Source organism: Salvelinus fontinalis, chromosome 36, assembly GCF_029448725.1.
Source record: "Salvelinus fontinalis isolate EN_2023a chromosome 36, ASM2944872v1, whole genome shotgun sequence".
NCBI lineage: Eukaryota > Metazoa > Chordata > Actinopteri > Salmoniformes > Salmonidae > Salvelinus > Salvelinus fontinalis.
Genome location: NC_074700.1, coordinates 29,284,052 through 29,299,947, shown reverse-complemented (window position 1 = coordinate 29,299,947; position 15,896 = coordinate 29,284,052). Strand labels below are relative to the sequence as shown.

The 15,896-nt window shown below is 46.2% G+C and overlaps 1 protein-coding gene across 1 annotated transcript in view; it reads left to right on the top strand.

Annotated features, from left to right (window-relative positions):
* The window catches only part of m1ap (meiosis 1 associated protein), a 77,539-nt gene that overhangs the window by 46,911 nt on the left and 14,732 nt on the right, over positions 1 to 15,896 (top strand). The window contains exons 6-7 of the mRNA XM_055901280.1: positions 12,472 to 12,657; positions 13,266 to 13,425. Of these exons, the coding sequence (XP_055757255.1) occupies positions 12,472 to 12,657; positions 13,266 to 13,425 (346 nt within the window). The remainder of the gene's footprint in view (positions 1 to 12,471; positions 12,658 to 13,265; positions 13,426 to 15,896) is intronic.

Genomic DNA, 15,896 nt, shown 5'->3' with positions numbered 1-15,896 from the left:
CTCTCTCTCTCTCCCTCCCTCTCTCTCTACTTCCCTTTCTCTCTACCTCTCTCTCTCTACCTCCCTCTCTCTCTACCTCTCCCTCTCTCTACCTCTCCCTCTCTCTACCTCTCTCTCTCTCTCTACCTCTCCCTCTCTCTCTCTACCTCTCCCTCTCTCTACCTCTCTCCCTCCCTCTCTCTCTACCTCTCTCTCTCTCTCTACCTCTCCCTCTCTATCTCTCTCCCTCCCTCTCTCTCTACCTCTCTCTACCTCCCTCTCTCTCTACCTCTCCCTCTCTCTACCTCTATCTCTCTCTACCTCTCTCTCTACCTCTCCCTCTCTCTCTCTACCTCTCCCTCTCTACCTCTCTCCCTCTCTCTCTCTCTACTTGCCTTTCTCTCTACCTCTCTACCTCTTTCTCTCTCTACCTCCCTCTCTCTCTACCTCTCCCTCTCTACCTCTCTCCCTCCCTCTCTCTCTACTTCCCTTTCTCTCTACCTCTCTCTACCTCTCTACCTCTCTCTCTCTACCTCTCCCTCTCTCTACCTCTCCCTCTCTCTACCTCTCCCTCTATCTACGTCTCTCTCTCCCTCTCTCTCTCTCTCTCTCTCTACCTCTCTCTCTCCCTCTCCCTCTCTCTCTACCTCTCTACCTTTATTGTCATGGGAAACAGATATGAGAGAGAGAGGAGGGAGAGGTGTGGAACCAGACTCTCTTCCTCTCCTTTTTTTTTGTTGATCATTTTCCACCAGGCTCAGTATGTGTAGAATAATAGGAAACACCACACACACACACACACACACACACACACACACACACACACACACACACACACACACACACACACACACACACACACACACACACACGCCTCTCACAGTGTATGACGTACGGCAACAGATGTGGAACCAGATGGAACCAGACAGACAGGGCAGGTGACTGTCACACACACACAGGTCAGGTGACTATCACTCCACACAGTGTGATATGGAAACTGTATTAACATTTCACAGTACTGACAGACAAAGCAATGTTCATTTGTTCCTGCCGCACCTCTCTTTCTCTCTCTTTCTCTCCCTCTCTCTCTCTCTCTCTCTTTCTCTCCCTCTCTCTCCTGTCTCTTTCTCTCCTGTCTCTCTCTCTCCTGTCTCTCTCTCTATCTTTCTTTCTCTCCCTCCTGTCTCTCTTCTCTCTCTCTTTCTCTCCCTCTCTCTCCTGTCTCTCTCTCTATCTTTCTCTCCCTCCTGTGTCTCTCTCTCTCTCTCTTCTTTCTCTCCCTCTCTCTCCTGTCTCTTTCTCTCCTGTCTCTCTCTCCTGTCTCTCTCTATCGTTCTCTCCCTCTCCTGTCTCTCTTCTCTCTCTCTTTCTCTCCCTCTCTCCTGTCTCTCTTTCTCTCCTGTCTCTCTTTCTCCCCTGTCTCTCCCCATCTTTCTCTCCCTCTCTCCTGTCTCTCTCTCTTCTCTCTTTCTCTTTCTCTCCCTCTCTCCTGTATCTATCTCTTTCTCTCCCTCCTCTCTCTATCTTTCTCTCCCTCCTGTCTCTCTTCTATCTCTCTTGCTCCTGTCTCTCTATCTTTCTCTCCCTCTCTCCTGTATCTCTCTCTTTCTCTCCCTCCTCTCTATCTTTCTCGCCCTCCTTTCTCTCTCTCTCTCCTGTCTCTCTCTTTCTCTCCTTCTTGTTCCTGTCTCTCTCTATCTTTCTCTCCCTCTCCTGTCTCTCTCTTCTCTCTCTTTCTCTCCCTCTCTCCTGTCTCTATCTTTCTCTCCCTCTCTCCTGTCTCTCTCTCTCTCTCTCTCATTTTCTCCCTCCTCTCTCTTTTTCTCTCTTGTTCCATCCATTTATCTCACTCTGTCCACCCTTTCTCCTCTCTTTTTTGTCTGTCCATTTAACTCACTCCTTTAGGCCGAGGTATGTATAGTTTTTTGTGTGCTCTAGGGCAACGGTGTCTAGATTAAATTAGTATTTGTGGTCCTGGCAACTGGACCTTTTTTGGAACACCATTATTTTTGTCTTACTGAGATTTACTGTCAGGGCCCAGGTCTGGCAGAATCTGTGTAGAAGATCTAGGTGCTGCTGTAGGCCCTCCTTGGTTGGGGACAGAAGCACCAGATCATCAGCAAACAGACATTTAACGTCAGATTCTAGTAGGGTGAGGCCGGGTGCTGCAGACTGTTCTAGTGCCCTCGCCAATTAGTTGATATATATGTTGAAGAGGGTGGGGCTTACGCAGCATCCCTGTATCACCCCACGGCCCTGTGGGAAGAAATTGGTGTGTTTTTGCCAATTTTAACCGCACACTTGTTGTTTGTGTACATGGATTTTATAATGTTTTATGTTTTGCCCCCAACATCACTTTCCATCAATTTATATGGCAGACCCTCATGCCAAATTGAGTAAAACTCTTTTTTGAAATCAACAAAGCATGAGAAGACTTTGCCTTTGTTTTGGTTTGTTTGTTTGTCAATTAGGTTGTGTAAGCGGAATATGTGGTCTGTTGTACGGTAATTTCGAAGAAAGACAATTTGACATTTGCTCAGTACATTGTTTTCACTGAGGAAATGTCTGCTGTTAATGATAATGCAGAGGATTTCCCAAGGTTGCTGTTGATACATATCCTATGGTACTTATTGGGGTCAAATTTGTCTCCACTTTTGTGGATTGGGGTGATCAGTCCTTGGTTCCAAATATTGGGGAAGATGCCAGAGCCAAGGATGATGTTAAAGAGTTTAAGTATAGCCAATTGGAATCTCTCCCTCTCCCGCTCCCTCCCTCTCCCTCTCCCTCTCCCTTCTACACCATTTCATATGATACTACCGACTTTTTCAGCTCTACCGATCTAAAGAACCTGCTGGCGCCCTTTTATCAAATGTTTATAAAGTCCATTTTTCATTATAAATTCAGTTGAATTTAAGCAACAGCCATTTGTCTGTTGTATGAGCCGGTCCAATGACATCCACTTCACATTCATATCATGTGTGGCAGCTGTAATCAGCCAGCCGCATCTCCTAGCAGCCCTCACTCCCCTGCTTCTCTCAGCATCCCCTAGCAGCCCTCACTCCCCTGCTTCTCTCAGTATCCCCTAGCAGCCCTCACTCCCCTGCTTCTCTCAGCATCCCCTAGCAGCCCTCACTCCCCTGCTTCTCTCAGCATCTCCTAGCAGCCCTCACTCCCCTGCTTCTCTTCAGTGTCCCCTAGCAGCCCTCACTCCCCTGCTTCTCTCAGCATCCCCTAGCAGCCCTCACTCCCCTGCTTCTCTCAGCATCTCCTAGCAGCCCTCACTCCCCTGCTTCTCTCAGCATCCCCTAGCAGCCCTCACTCCCCTGCTTCTCTCAGCATCTCCTAGCAGCCCTCACTCACTTGCTTCTCTCAGCATCCCCTAGCAGCCCTTACTCCCCTGCTTCTCTCAGCATATCCTAGCAGCCCTCACTCACCTGCTTCCCTCAGCAGCCCCTACCAGCTCTCACTCACCTGCTTCTCTCAGCATCCTCTACCAGCCCTCACTCACCTGCTTCTCTCAGCATCCCCTACCAGCTCCCGCTCACCTGCTTCTCTCAGCATCCCCTACCAGCCCTCGTTCACCAGCTTCTTTCAGCATCCCCTACCAGCCCTCGTTCACCAGCTTCTCTCAGCATCCCCTAGCAGCCCTCGTTCACCAGCTTCTTTCAGCATCCCCTACCAGCCCTCGTTCACCAGCTTCTCTCAGCATCCCCTAGCAGCCCTCGTTCACCAGCTTCTCTCAGCATCCCCTACCAGCCCTCGTTCACCAGCTTCTCTCAGCATCCCCTACCAGCCCTCGCTCACCTGCTTCTCTCAGCATCCCCTAGCAGCCCTCGCTCACCTGCTTCTCTCAGCATCCCCTACCAGCCCTCATTCACCTGCTTCTCTCAGCATCCCCTAGCAGCCCTCGCTCACCTGCTTCATACAGATCATTATGTTTATTCCTTCCTCCCATTCCTCCAGTCAAAGTAGACTTTTTCAAATATTAGCGATATAAGCTATTTTATTCAGTATTCTATTCTATTATACTATACTGTATTCTATTATACTGTACACTGAACAATGTGAAGTTAAATTCAATGTGTTGTATTGAGTAGAAGTGTGAATTTCAGTGACAGGTTTTGAAAACGTGAACGTGGAAGGTTTTTGGAAAACGTGAACCAGCGTCCGGGGCGAACAGGATGCTAGGCCACCGATTTGTTTTTCCTCCCACCGTGGTATTGCGATACTACTTGGTATCATGATATTGTATGATACTGGTATTCTATCGTTTGTAAAATGTTGGTACCGTGATATTGTATGATACCGTTATTCTATCGTTTGTAAAATGTTGGTATCGTGATATTGTATGATACCGGTATTCTATCGTTTGTAAAAATGTTGGTATCGTGATATTGTATGATACCGGTATTCTATCGTTTGTAAAATGTTGGTATCGTGATATTGTATGATACCGGTATTCTATCGTTTGTAAAATGTTGGTATCGTGATATTGTATGATACCGGTATTCTATCGTTTGTAAAATGTTGGTACTGTGATATTGTATGATACCGGTATTCTATCGTTTGTAAAATGTTGGTATCGTGATATTGTATGATACCGGTATTCTATCGTTTGTAAAATGTTGGTATCGTGACAACACTACTCTCTTTGCTCCACCCCTCCCCTCCTCTCTCTGTCTCCAACAGAATTAACTAAATAACTCTTCATCTTGACCCTTTGTTAAACGGCAGCCATTTTCCAGTTAAGTGTTATTATCCAGTCACACTCTCTTCATGAGTCTTTGTGCTATCAGCCCCGAGGCACAATTCACTCTGATGACTGGGATGTTCTCTTCCCTGACTCATGTGGTGAATCTCTCAGTGAGACGACTCAAAGGTTTCTTCTTACAAACGATCAATGATCTATTCATCTTTCAGAGAAGATTACCCCCTCCCTGCTTTTATGACATGCATGGACACACGCTCACACACACACACACACACCTCTCATTCTTGTTGAGCAACTTCAACCGGACCAGTGTTGAGTGCTGTTCATCGATCACATTTTCAAAAGGTTGAAAAGTCTACAGTTTTTAGTATGTGTTGTTTTAGCGTGCTTGCTGTTAGACAGTTGAGTCTACACACACACACAACAGACACATTCTGTTTGGTAGAGGAAGCTTTTGCATGTCATAAAAGCAGGCTGAGAGTTGTTCTTCCTCCTATCCGGACGGAGATGGGAGGATGTTGTGGTGGACGAGCACTTAAAGTTCTCTAACGCGAAATAGAGAGGAAAGGACTGATAGAGGGAGAGAGATAGAGCGGAAGAGAGGGAGGGAGGGAGGGAGGGAGAGAGAGAGAGAGAGAGAGAGAGAGAGAGAGAGAGAGAGAGAGAGAGAGATGCTATTTAGAAAGGCCGCCGAAGGCAGACATGGCTCTCAAGAGAAGACAGGCTATGTGCACACTGCCCACAAAATAAGGTGGAAACTGAGCTGCACTTCCTAACCTCCTGCCAAATGTATGACCATATTAGAGACACATATTTCCCTCAGATTACACAGATCCATAAAGAATTAGAAAACAAACCCAATTTTGATCAACTCCCATATCTATTGGGTGAAATACCAGTGTGCCATCACAGCAGCGAGATTTGTGACCTGTTGCCACAAGAAAAGGGCAAACAGTGAAAAACAAACACCATTGTAAATACAACCTATATGTACAGTACCAGTCAAAAGTTTGGACACACCTACTCATTCAAGGGTTTTTCTTTATTTTTACTATTTTCTACATAGAATAGAATAATAATACTTTTTGGTTACTACATGATTCCATAAATGTTATTTCATAGTTTTGTTGACTTCTCTACATCCTCTCTACATCCTCTCTTCATCCTCTACATCCTCTTCATCCTCTCTACATCCTCTCTTCATCCTCTCTTCATCCTCTCTACATCCTCTCTACATCCTCTCTACATCCTCTCTTCATCCTCTCTTCATCCCCTCTTCATCCTCTCTACATCCTCTCTACATCCTCTCTTCATCCTCTCTACATCCTCTCTTCATCCTCTCTTCATCCTCTCTACATCCTCTCTTCATCCTCTCTTCATCCTCTTCATCCCCTCTTCATCCTCTCTTCATCCTCTCTACATCCTCTCTACATCCCCTCTTCATCCTCTCTACATCCTCTCTACATCCTCTCTTCATCCTCTCTACATCCTCCCTACATCCTCTCTTCATCCTCTTCATCCCCTCTTCATCCCCTCTACATCCTCTCTTCATCCTCTCTACATCCTCTCTTCATCCTCTACATCCTCTCTACATCCTCTCTACATCCCCTCTACATCCTCTCTTCATCCTCTCTTCATCCTCTCTACATCCTCTCTTCATCCTCTCTACATCCTCTCTACATCCCCTCTTCATCCTCTCTTCATCCTCTCTTCATCCTCTCTTCATCCTCTCTACATCCTCTTCATCCTCTCTTCATCCTCTTCATCCCCTACATCCTCTCTACATCCTCTCTACATCCTCTCTTTATCCTCTCTTCATCCTCTCTTCATCCTCTCTTCATCCTCTCTTCATCCTCTCTACATCCTCTCTACATCCTCTCTTCATCCTCTCTTCATCCTCTTCATCCCCTCTTCATCCCCTCTACATCCTCTCTTCATCCTCTCTACATCCTCTCTTCATCCTCTACATCCTCTCTACATCCTCTCTACATCCCCTCTACATCCTCTCTTCATCCTCTCTTCATCCGCTCTACATCCTCTCTTCATCCTCTCTACATCCTCTCTACATCCCCTCTTCATCCTCTCTTCATCCTCTCTTCATCCTCTCTTCATCCTCTCTACATCCTCTTCATCCTCTCTTCATCCTCTTCATCCCCTACATCCTCTCTACATCCTCTCTACATCCTCTCTTTATCCTCTCTTCATCCTCTCTTCATCCTCTCTTCATCCTCTCTACATCCTCTCTACATCCTCTCTTCATCCTCTCTACATCCTCTCTACATCCTCTCTTCATCCTCTCTTCATCCTCTCTACATCCTCTCTACATCCTCTCTACATCCTCTCTACATCCTCTTCATCCTCTCTTCATCCTCTTCATCCCCTACATCCTCTCTACATCCTCTTCATCCTCTCTTCATCCTCTCTACATCCTCTCTTCATCCTCTCTTCATCCTCTCTACATCCCCTCTTCATCCTCTCTTCATCCTCTCTTCATCCTCTCTTCATCCTCTCTACATCCTCTTCATCCTCTCTTCATCCTCTTCATCCCCTACATCCTCTCTACATCCTCTCTTCATCCTCTCTTTATCCTCTCTTCATCCTCTCTTCATCCTCTCTTCATCCTCTCTACATCCTCTCTTCATCCTCTCTACATCCCCTCTTCATCCTCTCTTCATCCTCTCTACATCCTCTCTTCATCCTCTCTTCATCCTCTCTACATCCCCTCTTCATCCTCTCTTCATCCTCTCTACATCCTCTCTACATCCTCTCTACATCCTCTCTACATCCTCTCTTCATCCTCTCTTCATCCTCTCTTCATCCCCTCTTCATCCCCTCTTCATCCTCTCTTCATCCTCTCTACATCCTCTCTACATCCTCTCTTCATCCTCTCTACATCCTCTCTTCATCCTCTCTTCATCCTCTCTACATCCCCTCTTCATCCCCTCTTCATCCTCTCTACATCCTCTCTACATCCTCTCTACATCCTCTCTACATCCTCTCTACATCCCCTCTTCATCCTCTCTTCATCCTCTCTTCATCCTCTCTTCATCCTCTCTACATCCTCTTCATCCTCTCTTCATCCTCTTCATCCCCTACATCCTCTCTACATCCTCTCTACATCCTCTCTTTATCCTCTCTTCATCCTCTCTTCATCCTCTCTTCATCCTCTCTACATCCTCTCTACATCCTCTCTTCATCCTCTCTACATCCTCTCTACATCCTCTCTTCATCCTCTCTTCATCCTCTCTACATCCTCTCTACATCCTCTCTACATCCTCTCTACATCCTCTTCATCCTCTCTTCATCCTCTTCATCCCCTACATCCTCTCTACATCCTCTTCATCCTCTCTTCATCCTCTCTACATCCTCTCTTCATCCTCTCTTCATCCTCTCTACATCCCCTCTTCATCCTCTCTTCATCCTCTCTTCATCCTCTCTTCATCCTCTCTACATCCTCTTCATCCTCTCTTCATCCTCTTCATCCCCTACATCCTCTCTACATCCTCTCTTCATCCTCTCTTTATCCTCTCTTCATCCTCTCTTCATCCTCTCTTCATCCTCTCTACATCCTCTCTTCATCCTCTCTACATCCCCTCTTCATCCTCTCTTCATCCTCTCTACATCCTCTCTTCATCCTCTCTTCATCCTCTCTACATCCCCTCTTCATCCTCTCTTCATCCTCTCTACATCCTCTCTACATCCTCTCTACATCCTCTCTACATCCTCTCTTCATCCTCTCTTCATCCTCTCTTCATCCCCTCTTCATCCCCTCTTCATCCTCTCTTCATCCTCTCTACATCCTCTCTACATCCTCTCTTCATCCTCTCTACATCCTCTCTTCATCCTCTCTTCATCCTCTCTACATCCCCTCTTCATCCCCTCTTCATCCTCTCTACATCCTCTCTACATCCTCTCTACATCCTCTCTACATCCTCTCTACATCCCCTCTTCATCCTCTCTTCATCCTCTCTTCATCCTCTCTTCATCCTCTCTTCATCCTCTCTACATCCTCTTCATCCTCTCTTCATCCTCTTCATCCCCTACATCCTCTCTACATCCTCTCTTCATCCTCTCTTTATCCTCTCTTCATCCTCTCTTCATCCTCTCTTCATCCTCTCTACATCCTCTCTTCATCCTCTCTACATCCCCTCTTCATCCTCTCTTCATCCTCTCTACATCCTCTCTTCATCCTCTCTTCATCCTCTCTTCATCCTCTCTTCATCCTCTCTTCATCCTCTCTACATCCTCTCTACATCCTCTCTTCATCCTCTCTACATCCTCTTCATCCTCTCTACATCCTCTCTTCATCCTCTCTTCATCCTCTTCATCCTCTCTTCATCCTCTCTACATCCTCTCTTCATCCTCTCTACATCCTCTCTACATCCTCTCTACATCCTCTACACTTGCCATCTCACACACACACACACACACACACACACACACACACACACACACACACACACACACACACACACCACACACACACACAGGTGTACTAATTCTAGATCATGCATATTGATCTTTAACTGTATTGATTAGGCCTAGTACATAAACAGAAGTGATGACAGGCAGTATTGGGAACCTCCTGTTGTTATTGCTTCGTTGTGGTTCAATAAAGATGTTGCTTATCAATCATCAATCAATCAGTTGTCGATACATTTATGCAGCCCTTTTTCACAGATATCTATTTATTTGCGGTAGTGCTTATTCAGCAATCTGGGCACAACCCCTTTAACCCCTAACGAGCAAACAGAGACAAATCAGATTCCTGTCATGCATCCCAGCTGGCGCCCTTCCCTTCTATACAGGACACTTATTTTGACCACAGCCCTATAGACCCTGCTAGTGCAGGAATCGGTGTGTATGTACATAGAATATAGTATGTGTGTCCTCCAGTCAGCACCTCTGTCACAGTCGATCCTGACGAGACGAGCACTAGATGGGATATCCGACGTGTGTGAATCGGTAGGGAGGGGGTCAACGACATAGGCTTGCATCTCAAATGGCACCTTGCTTGTGTCCCAAATCTGGCACCATGTTCCCTATTTATGGCACCTTGCTTGTGTCCCAAATCTGGCACCATGTTCCCTATTTATGGCACCCTGCTTGTGTCCCAAATCTGGCACCATGTTCCCTATTTATGGCGCCTTGCTTGTGTCCCAGATCTGGCACCATGTTCCCTATTTATGGCACCTTGCTTGTGTCCCAGATCTGGCACCATGTTCCCTATTTTTGTGCACTACTATAGTGCACTACTATAGGGTGCCATTTAAGATTCCACCAGTATACCCTATTCAATACATTAGGGCTCTCACAGGGCTCTTGTAGACTAACATTAGAAGAGACACACACAGACGTTTCAGAAGGCTATTAGACTTGTCGATCGGGTAGGGAGAGTCACATTAGTCAATGACATAGTGCACTTCTTTTGGGCCAGAAACGCGCATAGAGATTTCTCGTATGATTCCCATCTCTAGCCCATACTTTCCTGTTGCCCTGAGTAAGGAGCTGCGTGTGTGTGTGTGTGTGTGTGTGTGTGTGTGTGTGTGTGTGTGTGTGTGTGCGTGCGTGCGTGCGTGCGTGCGTGCGTGCGTGTGGAGAGCACTGAGTGCAGATACATTATGGAAGCCCATCAATCAGTGTCGTAACAGTCCCTAACACACACACACACCTAAATATTGAATGGCTCTCTGTAGAGAATACATGGAAGAGAGCGAGAAGGGGGGGGGGGGCAGAGAGAGGAAAAGAGAAACCAGAATGGAGAACTGAACGAGAGAAAAGGGACGGGAGAACTTACTCTGCACCTGGGTATTTGCTCTCTACAGAGTATCAGTCTCAAACTGCACCGTTTGTCCTATGTAGTGCACTGCTTTCAGCCAGAGGAGTACAGCACTATGTAGGGATGGAACTAAATGGCTCTTATAACCTGGGTGGTTCTATACAGTTTCTAATAGCCATTTAGTACTAGGCAGTGTCTTCCATCCTCTCAAACAGCACACTATTCCCTACATAGTGCTGTACTCCTCTGGCTGAAAGTAGTGCACTACAGAGGACATAGAGTGCTGTTTGAGACTGATACTCTATATGTAGGGAATAGAGTGCTGTTTGAGAGGATGGAAGACACTGCCTAGTACTAAATGGCTATTAGAAACTGGGTGGTTCGAGCCCTCAATGCTGATTGGCAGACAGCCGTGCTATATCAGACCGTATACCACGGGTATGACAGAACATGTATTTTTACTGCTCTAATTACGTTGGTAACAAGTTTATAATATCAATAAGGCACCTCGGGAGGTTTGCGGTATATGGCCAATATACCCCGGCTAAGAGCTGTATCCAGGCACTCCGCGTTGTGTCGTGCTTAAGTCGTGGTATATTGGCCGTAATGTAAGTCAGTCTTTTGGAGACTCTTCAGTCTATGTCTGTTGGCCATTCTCTATAGTACACTATATCCTGTATGATCATCTCCGTGATGATCTCTGAACCCTCTGTTGGTTAACTCATCTCATGCTCTGTTGGTTACCTCAACTCATGCTCTGTTGGCTAACTCAACTCATGCTCTGTTGGCTAACTCAACTCATGCTCTGTTGGTTAACTCATCTCATGCTCTGTTGGTTAACTCAACTCATGCTCTGTTGGTTAACTCAACTCATGCTCTGTTGGTTACCTCAACTCATGCTCTGTTGGTTAACTCAACTCATGCTCTGTTGGTTAACTCAACTCATGCTCTGTTGGTTAACTCAACTCATGCTCTGTTGGTTAACTCATCTCATGCTCTGTTGGTTAACTCATCTCATGCTCTGTTGGTTAACTCAACTCATGCTCTGTTGGTTAACTCATCTCATGCTCTGTTGGTTAACTCAACTCATGCTTTGTTGGTTAACTCATCTCATGCTCTGTTGGTTAACTCAACTCATGCTCTGTTGGTTAACTCATCTCATGCTCTGTTGGTTAACTCATCTCATGCTCTGTTGGTTAACTCATCTCATGCTCTGTTGGTTAACTCATCTCATGCTCTGTTGGCTAACTCAATTCATGCTCTGTTGGCTAACTCAACTCATGCTCTGTTGGTTAACTCAACTCATGCTCTGTTGGTTAACTCAACTCATGCTCTGTTGGTTAACTCATCTCATGCTCTGTTGGTTAACTCAACTCATGCTCTGTTGGTTAACTCAATGCTCTGTTGGTTAACTCATCTCATGCTCTGTTGGTTAACTCAACTCATGCTCTGTTGGTTAACTCAACTCATGCTCTGTTGGCTAACTCAACTCATGCTCTGTTGGTTAACTCAACTCATGCTCTGTTGGTTAACTCAACTCATGCTCTGTTGGTTAACTCATCTCATGCTCTGTTGGTTAACTCATCTCATGCTCTGTTGGTTAACTCATCTCATGCTCTGTTGGTTAACTCATCTCATGCTCTGTTGGTTAACTCAACTCATGCTCTGTTGGCTAACTCAACTCATGCTCTGTTGGTTAACTCAACTCATGCTCTGTTGGTTAACTCAACTCATGTGATCCGGCTCGGGTTGCGAAATTCCTGGAACTTTCAATAAATTCCCTGGTTTTCTCAAAATCCCTGTTTGGGCTGCAAAAGCTGGGCTTTACTGCCCTCTAGTTGTTAGGCGATGCAAGTGCTAAATCTGCTTTAAACAGAGCCCTGAAAACGACCTGCAGGAGATACATACTGTTCTCTATTTATTGCTCTATTCATCCCTCCCTCTCTCTCTCTTTCTCTCCCCCCCGTCTCCATATTTCCCTCTCCCTCCCTCCCTCCCCCAGCCAATCTGATGTTAGGTACAGAGATTGACCTACAGCATGTAGAGAACAGCGTGGTTGCCATGGAGACGGTGTTGAAGGCGTGGCTTCATGACCAGGGCGGGAAGAAGGAACAACTCCACCTGTTGTTACCACCTGGACTACAGGGAGGGACTACTACACCTAGTCATGGACAGAGAGCTAGTCCAGGTAGTAGTCTGTCTGTCTGTCTGTCTGTCTGTCTGTCTGTCTGTCTGTCTGTCTCAACTCCACCTGTTGTTACCACCTGGACTACAGGGAGGGACTACTACACCTAGTCATGGACAGAGAGCTAGTCCAGGTAGTAGTCTGTCTGTCTGTCTGTCTGTCTGTCTGTCTGTCTGTCTGTCTCAACTCCACCTGTTGTTACTACCTGGACTACAGGGAGGGACTACTACACCTAGTCATGGACAGAGAGCTAGTCCAGGTAGTAGTCTGTCTGTCTGTCTGTCTGTCTGTCTGTCTGTCTGTCTGTCTCAACTCCACCTGTTGTTACCACCTGGACAGGTAGTCTACCCATATCTTATTCTGTCTCTATCCCCTCTTTTTCTCCATTTTCTCCCCATCACTCATACCTCTCTCTCTCTTTCTCCCCCTCTCTCCCCCTCTCTCTCTCTTTCACCCCCTCTCTATCTCTCTCTCTTTCTCCCCCCTTCTCTCTCTCTTTCTCTTTCTCCCCCCTCTCTCTCTCCCCCCTTTTATATCACTTTCTCCCCGCTCTCTCTTTCGCTTTCTTGCCCTCTCTCTCTTTCTCTCACTCTCTCTGTCCCTGTCTGCAGTGTGTGTGAAGTGTGACATGCAGGAGCGTCTCCTAAGCCCCGCCCTCTTACCTCTGACCCCTGACCTTGGGGTCAAGACGGAGAGCACCAAGGACTTCCTGGTGTCAGGCAAGGGCTTAGCCAATCAGAGCCCTCCGCCTCAGAGACTCAGAGTTATCAAGTAAGAGTGAGAGAGAGAGAGTGTGAGAGAGAGAGAGAGAGAGAGAGAGAGAGAGAGAGGGCGAGACGGACAGAGAGAGACAGAGAGAGACGGACAGAGCGAGAGGGAGAGACAGAGAGAGGGAGAGAGACAGAGCGAGAGGGAAAGAGAGAGACAGAGAGAGAGCGTTGCAGCCTAAAATCATGACACACACAGACATGTTAAAGTGTCCATTTCTGCCCCATTAAAACATAGCGATGAACACATCTCACTGTGTCTTCAGAACAAAGCAGACTTTGATGTGATTGGTCGGCCTGGGCATTCCAGAACTACAAAGAATGGACTCATTCATAACCAGACATGGATACATGGCCTAGGGCTGTGAGACACACACACACGCACACACACACGCCACACACACACTCACACACTCATGCACACACACACTTTTACGCATTTTGAAACGTAATGCTTATAGCTATGCGAATGTAATTAAATAATTTAAATTTAGCCTCAATTGTAGAGTGGCTTTGAAATGTTTGGATCTATAAGGAACGATACTCATTGCTCACATAGAACACACACACACACACACACACACACACACACACACACACACACACACACACACACACACACACACATGTCTATAACACACACTGACACACACACACACATGTCTGTAACACACACTGACACACACACACACACACACACACACACACACACACACGTCTGTAACACACACTGACACCCACACACACACACACACACACACACACACACACACACACATACACATGTCTGTAACACACACATACACATCTGTAACACACACACACACACACATGTCTGTGACACACACTGAACCACAGACACACACACGTCTGTAACACACACTGACACACACCCCCCCCCCCACACACACACACACACACACACACACACACACACACACACACACACACACACACACACACACACACACACATGTCTGTAATACACACTGAACCACAGACAACACATTGACACATAAACAGTGGGACTATTGTGAACAGAACCTGAATGCATCACAGGTGGTTTCATGAAAGGTTGTTGTTGAAACACACAGAGACCTGTTTACCTAAATGCCTGACGTAATTATTTTACAAAGTCTCACACACACACACAGTCACACACTGTGTTGCAGGATGTGGCGTGCAGACGGTGTGTCTACTGTATTAATGTGTGTGTGTTGCAGACGGTGTGTCTACTGTATTAATGTGTGTGTGTTGCAGACGGTGTGTCTACTGTATTAATGTGTGTGTGTTGCAGACGGTGTGTCTACTGTATTATTGTGTGTGTGTTGCAGACGGTGTGTCTACTGTATTAATGTGTGTTGCAGACGGTGTGTCTACTGTATTAATGTGTGTTGCAGACGGTGTGTCTACTGTATTAATGTGTGTTGCAGACGGTGTGTCTACTGTATTAATGTGTGTGTGTTGCAGACGGTGTGTCTACTGTATTAATGTGTGTTGCAGACGGTGTGTCTACTGTATTAATGTGTGTGTGTTGCAGACGGTGTGTCTACTGTATTAATGTGTGTTGCAGACGGTGTGTCTACTGTATTAATGTGTGTTGCAGACGGTGTGTCTACTGTATTAATGTGTGTGTGTTGCAGACGGTATGTCTACTGTATTAATGTGTGTGTGTTGCAGACGGTGTGTCTACTGTATTAATGTGTGTGTGTGTGTTGCAGACGGTGTGTCTACTGTATTAATGTGTGTGTGTGTTGCGGACGGTGTGTCTACTGTATTAATGTGTGTGTGTTGCAGACGGTGTGTCTACTGTATTAATGTGTGTGTGTTGCAGACAGTGTGTCTACTGTATTAATGTGTGTGTGTGTGTGTTGCAGACGGTGTGTCTACTGTATTAATGTGCGTGTGTGTTGCAGACGGTGTGTCTACTGTATTAATGTGTGTGTGTGTGTTGCAGATGGTGTGTCTACTGTATTAATGTGTGTTGCAGACGGTGTGTCTACTGTATTAATGTGTGTGTGTTGCAGACGGTGTGTCTACTGTATTAATGTGTGTGTGTTGCAGACGGTGTGTCTACTGTATTAATGTGTGTGTGTTGCGGACGGTGTGTCTACTGTATTAATGTGTGTTGCAGACGGTGTGTCTACTGTATTAATGTGTGTGTGTTGCGGACGGTGTGTCTACTGTATTAATGTGTGTGTGTGTTGCGGACGGTGTGTCTACTGTATTAATGTGTGTGTGTGTTGCAGACGGTGTGTCTACTGTATTAATGTGTGTGTGTGTTGCGGACGGTGTGTCTACTGTATTAATGTGTGTGTGTGTTGCGGACGGTGTGTCTACTGTATTAATGTGTGTGTGTGTTGCAGACGGTGTGTCTACTGTATTAATGTGTGTGTGTTGCAGACGGTGTGTCTACTGTATTAATGTGTGTGTGTTGCAGACGGTGTGTCTACTGTATTAATGTGTGTGTGTGTG